Source organism: Boleophthalmus pectinirostris, unplaced genomic scaffold (assembly GCF_026225935.1).
Source record: "Boleophthalmus pectinirostris isolate CB_2022bp ecotype Guang Dong unplaced genomic scaffold, ASM2622593v1 HiC_scaffold_4, whole genome shotgun sequence".
NCBI classification, from domain to species: domain Eukaryota; kingdom Metazoa; phylum Chordata; class Actinopteri; order Gobiiformes; family Gobiidae; genus Boleophthalmus; species Boleophthalmus pectinirostris.
This window is the reverse complement of record NW_026571353.1, coordinates 17,177,271-17,185,806: the sequence shown is the minus strand read 5'-3', so window position 1 is coordinate 17,185,806 and position 8,536 is coordinate 17,177,271. Positions and strand designations below refer to the sequence as shown.

Here is an 8,536-nt window from a genome sequence, read left to right as displayed (position 1 = left end):
ATACAAAAGAAATACAGAGACACAAATGAAGTCAATAATAAACTTGCCCTTGTAAATTTATTTTAAACTGAAACAGAAACATAGAAATGAGCATTTTCTTTTTCCTATGAAAATGTGAGTTTGACTAATATAATTCACATTATTGTGGATTATAAGTGATTTGTTTTGTATTTTTGTTTATTTGCTAACTTGTGTTGAATAGGCTAATCGTATTTTATTATTTGAAAACATCAAAAATAATAATACAAGAACAGAAATAGTTTAAGTACTTTTTATTACATATATCATAATATTTGCATATATTTTATATTTTTATTATTATTAAATATAATAAAAATGTAAAAACATCCAAATATTCAGTGTAGTGGTAATTTAGTGTTAAAATAAATAACAGATACAAAATCTCAAATTAAAATACAACATCATACATAAGTTAAACTATCCACATTACATATTTACATTATTCACCATTTCTTAGCTGAGATTACAGGGCAGCTATGGCCCCACTGCAGATGAACTGTCGGCACAGCGGACAGGTGCCAAACTCCTCCAGAACTCGTATTGCACAGTTTGAACACAAACACTGGTGTCCACAGGGCTTCACTATTATCCTGGCCTTTTTTCCCAAACACACAACACACTCCTCGCAGTGGGCTTTGTCTGCAGAAGAAGCAAAAACAAAAAAAAACAAAAAAAAAAAACACATACATATTTAGGAATCATTTGTGTAGATAGCCACTGAAAGTGCACTGTATTACAAAGTAGTAGTACCTGCTATAGTCTGTGTATCCAGTAGTGTGATGTCTGTGCATGAATCTAAACTTGGGGCAGAGGGAGTCTCATGTTGAGGAGGAGGACAAGACTTTTTTGTGCGAAACAACTCTTTCTTCACTGATCCTGCAGTTAATGTATAAAGTTAAATATAGTTAGTACAGAAGTGTAGTAGCACAAGTTGAATTATTCAGTTTAGATGGTACGACAGTTGACCTACCTAATAATGTAATACCGCATGTTTGACCATATGCATCGATCATGGCCCATAGTGGTCGGCTGACGTCCACGCCTGTCAGTAGTTTACACTGAATGCTGTTGTTGATAGACACATTTAAATTGCCATTGTCTGACACCCAGAACTCCAGCAGTGCACCTGCCCTGACTAGGGAGTCTCTGACTGGAGCAGCCCAGTGTCCCGGGAGTTTTGTGAGGCAGGGGATGGCCATGCAGGGCAAGTCTCCAGTGCGGGTTGAGGGAGGCACAGTAGTGAAGCCCACGCGGAGCGCTCCGGTCCAGTTGAGCTTGTGTTTGTTTATCCTGAGTTGTACCCTCTCCTGCACCCTGACGGAGCGGCAGCTGAAGAGGAGCCCGTTCTTAAAGGTGTCTGTGTTCCGCTGCGCACATCTCCCGTGTTCAGAGAGGCGAATGCACACCCCTTTAGTCTGAGAGTGGAAGGTCAGGGGTCCAAGGCACTGTGGACCGCACTGGTGCACCTCTGCAAGCACATACAGTAGCATCATTTAGATGACTTTAAACATCTGTTATTGCAGCAGAAGAAATTATTCTAGAAATAATTCAGAAATAATTTTAGTAGCCCGAGAGCTGTAAAGAGAGGCAGTAGTTAGTAGTTATCAAGTAATTTGGTGATATGAAATACTACATAAACCTGTCAGAGAGGCTTTGTTGACAAGCCTTATCTTGCACACTATCGCGTGTAGCAACACCTCACAACCACTCATTCATTGTGAAACAGTCCCAGACCTCATGAGTGTGAATGGTATTCAATTTCATAGATTTTCAACATAACGTAAACCTGTCATGATCAAATGGAAATATTTTTATAAAAACCCTAACTCTAACCTAACTGCCATAATAAGCATTAACAGAAAAACAATTGTTAAAAATACAATTGATTTATTTGTACTTTTAGTTATGAATTATTTGGTCATTTAAATTGTTTTAAACGTTGTCATCAACAATGAAAAATGTCTTTTTTGAGTTTTTTTTTTGTACAAAATGTCTATCCTTAAATTCCCTCTTTTAAAAATAATCAAATAATAATAATAAGCTCCAATATGAACGTTATCTTACCAGAGCTGCTGAGGCTGCTCTTCCTCACCATGTTGTCTTAGTGAAGGTTTGTGTCCTCGTTGATGTGAGAAGTTCTTGCTCCTGTAGTTGATTTCTTCATTAGCAACAAACTGGACAGCTGCTTTTATATGAGTGCATGTGCACGCCTAAACCAAAACAGTTGTTATTACATACTGAAAGGGGAGGAGCTAAAATTACGTTAGGAAAAGTCCCTACAACAATCAGCCATATCACTTTCTGAATATTTCTGTTTGTGTGAGTGGTAAATCATTGGGGGTATTCCATGACGCGAAAAGCCAAAGCCTAGCTTATTTGGGCAATCCAGGCTTGTCAAATCCTCAGTTCTGTTGCCCTCACACAATGTAAGAACAACTCCGTCACTTGAGACTTTTGAACAGACTCACACACGTGTCCGTGAACGCTACACTCATCAAAAAGATACAAATTATATAAAAGCCTATGGCCATTATTTCATTAAAATGATCTGGCACATGTGGCTGTTGTGAGGGACAGGGCAAATTTTACGCACAGACAGACCCTGATTTAGACTCTGAAGATGGTTTTCAGTAGGTTCTGTCCATCACGTCTGAGTCTGAGTCTGTCTCCTTCTTTCCCTCGTCTCTCGCTCCCTGTCAAACTGCAAACACGTCGGCGCGGGTTTTATCATTTCTTGTAGGCTACATGTGAAGAGTTCCGTTACAGCTTTATTTTTACGTACAGTGGACAAGATTCACACGTAGAGGTCTACCGCGTCGGGCCCCGTTCAGCTGAGAGTTGACGTCCTGACGCAGACCTGAACCACAAGAGCTTCTGCAGAACTCATTAGGGTCCAGGAGGTGCATTGTGGGATTTTTTTTTTTAATTCGCTGTGACAATAAACAATCATATTAAACAGTAAATAAAAAACAATAATAATGAATTCACATTTATTATTATTATCCTAGTTTCAGATCAAGATTTTCAGGATAAGCCTGGAGTTGTTAAGTAACTTGATGGAGTGCCACAATTGTAAACACTCACCGTAAATATCATAAGTTCATCCATTTACTGTAAGTAATAAAAGCTCAAACGCTTTCAGTTTCCTAATGTGTAATTACTCACATGCGGTCACGTGTATCTTGTTTTTATTGTCCTGGTATATGGCTATCATTGTAAATGTACACAGTAAAAAGTGGGTGCTTAACAATCCAGTGAATAGAAAAAATGAATAAAATTAATTTTCATAAAAAGTATATTTGCTGTTTTAAGAACTATACTTTTTGATATTTTTTCTGCTGTCCTTCGGACTTCCTCCAGCTCTCATCTGAGCCCCTCGTTTCTCTAGCTTCTCGTGTTTTTTCAAGAAAGTCATCGGGTTTTTTCAAATAATGGTACCAAAAGTGGATAGTTTGCTCATGACATCACTTCAAATTACGGCTGTCCTCTCTTTATATTAAAGCCACGTGGTAGAGATAGGAAGTCATGGGACAGGAAGTCAGGAAGTTTAGGATGAAATCATCACTGTAGGAAAGTTACTGGGACTCCTCTGTCCATGTGACTAATGCAAATCTGAATGTTTACAATGAAATGAGAATGACAGAAGAGCAACAACAGATAGCTTTAATTTAACCAGAATACAGTGGGAAAAGATGGTAAAAAAAAAAATAAAAAAATTGAATGCACTTTTTAATACTTAATGCATACTTAATTCTTTAATACTTAACACTGACCAAGACTTTTACTGGCACACTTGATGCATTGTTAAAATAGGGCCTGAACATTGTTAATGAAATAATCCAAAGAAATCTTGAGATATTCTTTTTGTCAATATTGCTCACCCTTACATAATATAAACTCTCAGGCAATATTTAAATTATTTATTTAAAGGTACTGTACTTTATATCACAACATTATATTTAAAAATTATATATTACAAGTACAAACAAATGACAAGCCACAGTAATGAGCCAGTCTTTAAGCATACCTTCCAGTGTAACAAATAATGAAGTAAAAGAGCAAATAATTGCCTTTCTAGGTGGAAACATACCAATAAAGATGGAAGATTATTTATTATTCATGTAGAAAATAATTCACTAAATTGGGTTGCTGGTGCTCAGCTGTTTGTGCTCCACTGCTGGGTCAGACATGGCAGGCCATCAAAAAATCAACTTGTTCCCACTCCACCTGTTCAAAAAACTATTAATCTGCTCGCATCCAATACAAGGCTTGGCTTCGTTTGACGACCAATAGAAATGCACTGAACACCCCAGACCCAGGCCAATCCCATGCTGCATTCAAATGTAGCTTGTCTTTATCAAGGTGCCAGTCCAAATCCACATTCAGTGTATTTATGATATCTGTGTGAGGAGAACGCTGCAGACGAGGGGACGTATGGCATGGGGTCAGGGGGCTGCAGTGAAGGATCACACTGAGACTTTGTCTGCACTCCACCTGACTTGTTTAGTTTATTTAAATTTAAGGTTGCAGATGTTTTATCACAAACTGAGGAGCCTAAGCTTTGACATTGATCTGGTTTAATCGAATGTGACTGCAGACACCACTGAGGACACTCTTTGGGCCTCTTTCTTTCTGGACCAGCCTGCGTTTCTGTCGCACTAAAATTTGGAGTAGAGCAGTTCCCATGGATCCAAACATTCAGGGTTCCTTCCTCTTCAACAACAGCCTCAACCAGTTTTCCTCTGACTTGAAGGCTCCTGTGTGCCAGTATTCAGTACCCAACTCTTTTTACAAGCTCAACCCAAGTCTGAACAGCCAGCTGCCTGCTGGGACACCCCACGGCATCAGCGACATCCTTAGCCGCTCTATGATGGGAGTGGGCTCCACGGGCACAGGCACCCTGCTATCCGGATACTCTCCCATGGGTGGCTTTGGTCCCTCTATCCCCAACACACCTGTTTATTACAACCGAGACTACAACTCCTCACTGAACAGCTTCAACAAGCCAGCCTCAGAGTGTGCCATGAAGGGGCGTAGTGTGGGCTGCTGGGCCGACAGCAGCTGTGAGTGGAGAACGGGACGACAGCAGTGCTCCAACAGTGAGTGTCTCTCAGTTACGCAAGGTACAGCCTCATCTAAACATACATGTGTGAATATAGGAGGATACGGGCTGCTCAAGTATTAGACTACAGATGCATGTTAACTCAAGTATACTAACTTACTCTCATATAACTGTAAATGTAAATATACTAGAGTATATTAAGTCATATTTGGAAAACTACATAAAATTTAAGTCCATTAGCATGCTCTGTCCTAAAAGTATATACTTAAATTTAAAGTGTGTCTAATGGCAGAGGTACATCACAGCTACATAATTTCAAATTTGTTCAAAATTTTAAACATTTCCTTTCTAGATAGTGGCCCTCTTGGAGAGATGCCCAGCAGAAAAAAGCACACTAGGCCGACGTTCAGTGGACACCAGATCTTTGCTCTGGAGAAGACTTTTGAACAGACCAAGTATCTGGCTGGCCCTGAGCGCGCCCGGCTTGCCTACTCACTGGGGATGACAGAATCACAAGTGAAGGTAAAATTACACCGAGTTCATATAGTACCCAGTTACATGTGTCATTCATCACAAGCTTCATGAACTTGTTTGTGTTTTAGGTGTGGTTTCAGAATCGACGCACCAAGTGGAGGAAGAAGAGTGCATCAGAGCCCAGCTCCACACAGTTGTCACACACGGGGCAGAGCGGAGAGGGCTCCGAGAACGAGGTAGAGGACGAGGAGTACAACAAACCCTTAGACCCGGACTCTGATGATGACAAAATACGCTTGTTACTACGGAAACATCGAAGAGCATTCTCTGTGCTGCGCCTTGGACCACACCATGTCTGATCCACTGTACACTTATCCTGTACAAACACGGCCTCTCCACAGACATGCATGCTGCAATCTTGCCATAGAGATGTAATATATTTCACCTATTAAAATACCGTGTCCAATCCCTAGATTCAAAACACACTGGCACACATCAATAAATAAATATTTAAAAGTTTTTAGGTTCTATTAAGACTGATATGCCATTTATTTACTACACTAAGGTGAATGATACATATTTATTTCATTTGAGAATTACAATTTATCAAAAAACTTAATCCTATTTGTCACTAAATTAGGTAACTCCATAATCACAATTTATTGATGTATCCCTCTCTATTGTATAAAGCCTGTCCAATGCAGCAAACACTGGAGATAATACTACTGTAGCCTATACTGTATAAAAGAGTTGTACATGAATGTTTTCTATAAAAAAATAATACTGGAGAAAAATAAGTATGCATGTAGCAATTGAAAAAATAAATAAAATATAAGTAATGATAAATTATTATAAATGTTTTTTTATTCATTGATATAATGTAGCATTATATTCTTAACTGCTAAAAAATGTAAAGAGGTGAGATGACGTTCTTAGACCCTCTTAAATGAATGAGAATGTGACACTACTTGATTTTAAGTATGTAAGATGTAAGAAAAAAAACAAGTTCAAATTTATGTGAAATGAAAAACAAAGTAATTACATATAGATATGGGATGAGGTGTTGTAGTTGTAAAGCAATTTATTACTGGGACTCATAATCCACAAACTGTAAAAACTGTGTTATTGTCAGTAGTAAAAGTAATAACGAAACTGTAATAAAGTAAACACTGAAGTGGAGCAAAGGTCAAATCTGGAGCGAATTACTCTGGGGTATGTCCTAATTGAAGACAATGACCCCCAGAAGCCATTTAACATAAAATCAATATCAACAGACGAGCTCTTTCACCACTGAGAGGGCTCCATATGGTTCAGACTCAGAACGTGCAGGCTCCTAGTATCCTATATCCTAGTATTCTGTACTATATAGTTTGTTTGGTGACAATTATTGGTGCGTATTTTGTTGACAGGAAAGAAATGCAATTGATGATGAAATAATTACTTTATTATTTTAGAACTAAGCTTTTGTTTAATAATTGCTCCCAATCCTCCAAGAACATTTAGAGTTGAAATGTTAGTCAGCAAATAAACCATTGTGTTTCTACTTTATGGACTATGAATTTTACTAAACCTATTTAAACAAAACAAAAACAAAAACAACAGCAAAGGTGCTTTTATTTTTAATGTTTTTGAGTCTCCTTGAATGTTTCATTTTGCACTACTTTAATGGTGGATTCAAGGCAAGACAAGGCAAGTTTATTTGTATAGCACAATTCATACAGAAAGTAAGTCAGCGTGCTTTACATAATAAGTAAGGCATTAAAAATGAAATACAAACAAATCAGAAAATAAATAATCATCATAAAATTAGTTTCAAAAGAGAAGAGTGTGGAATAAACTAACATTTTTCAGTAGTATGCACAACTAAACAGAACCGAAGCCTGGATTTAAACACTGCCAAAGCAGAGGCCTGTCTCACATGTTCAGGAAGACTGCTCTGAGAATTCTACTTCCGTCCTAATGTGAAAGAGGCCAAATTAAGTGGCATACTTCTTAAAACAGATTTGTACTGCATCCAGCTTGCTAACCTGGCCACTCGACTACATGCATACACTGGCATTCGAAAGAAGGAGGGGCTCGCCACAAACTCAAACAGGCTTATCAACTAATGTATTAACAATGGACAGAAATAAGCACAACAATAACATAGAAGAAGAGTTAATATTTAATATGTACAAAAGTGAAATTTTTACATTGTAGTGTCCCTGCAAAAGGAAATTTAATACTGACCTAATTACACTACACACACGCTATTATCAACCTTACAATGTTTTATTTTTTGATTATATATATATTCTACGCATGATGAAAAATGCTCTGTGTTGTGCTGTCAGGTTGAGCAAGACTATCAAGAGGACTATCCCGAGGCAATAACCAAATGTTGCAACTAAAACCACAAATGACAGAACAAAATTTGCATACAGCATTCCAGCTATGAGCACATTAATAAACAGGACAGATGCTGCAGAACATACTTTTAGCATTTGTTTTTGGGAGCAGCATCGTACAGACAAGTGAGGTTTATAGGACATGTATTTTGGCAATATAAATGTGTCATGACTCTGAACTACAGAATAAAGCACTTTGTTTTTATGGATTAATAAACAGCATAAAATTCAAACACACACAATTAAAACAATGTACTTTAGTCACTGCTACTATCAAGTCATGCTTTGTTATTACTGTCTGAGCAAACAGTTTTGTAAAGTGTGAAAATGCTAAGCAACACAAATATGTAAGGAATCAGTGCTGAACTATGGAGTCAGTTTTTACAAAATTTTATGCAATTACTTGCAACTTCATTATTAGCATCACCTACATAGATAAAATGCATTTTGTGCGTCCTCACTTTTACAAATGTGCCAAGACTTCAGATGTGAGGTCATCCCACTTGTTTTCATCTTACATTTACAGGCAGCTCCAGCTACATTCAAAATATTTCAGATCTACATTGATAACATCTGCCACTGTGTGTACCAA

The 8,536-nt window shown here is 37.7% G+C and overlaps 2 protein-coding genes across 2 annotated transcripts; one reads left to right on the top strand and one right to left on the bottom strand.

Annotated features, from left to right (window-relative positions):
- Nucleotides 1–257: 257 nt before the first annotated feature.
- Nucleotides 258–2,243, bottom strand: LOC110169933 (E3 ubiquitin-protein ligase NEURL3). The gene is made up of 4 exons (XM_020935543.2): nt 2,086–2,243; nt 992–1,489; nt 772–897; nt 258–660 (listed from the first exon to the last, which is right to left on the bottom strand). The coding sequence occupies exons 1-4, from the start codon at nt 2,114–2,116 to the stop codon at nt 485–487; spliced, it is 831 nt and encodes a 276-aa protein (XP_020791202.2). The 5' UTR covers nt 2,117–2,243; the 3' UTR covers nt 258–484.
- A 2,323-nt stretch (nt 2,244–4,566) lies between these two features.
- nkx6.3 (NK6 homeobox 3) lies at nt 4,567–5,941 on the top strand. The gene is made up of 3 exons (XM_020935346.2): nt 4,567–5,120; nt 5,436–5,605; nt 5,686–5,941. The coding sequence occupies exons 1-3, from the start codon at nt 4,706–4,708 to the stop codon at nt 5,914–5,916; spliced, it is 816 nt and encodes a 271-aa protein (XP_020791005.2). The 5' UTR covers nt 4,567–4,705; the 3' UTR covers nt 5,917–5,941.
- The last annotated feature ends 2,595 nt before the right edge of the window (nt 5,942–8,536 follow it).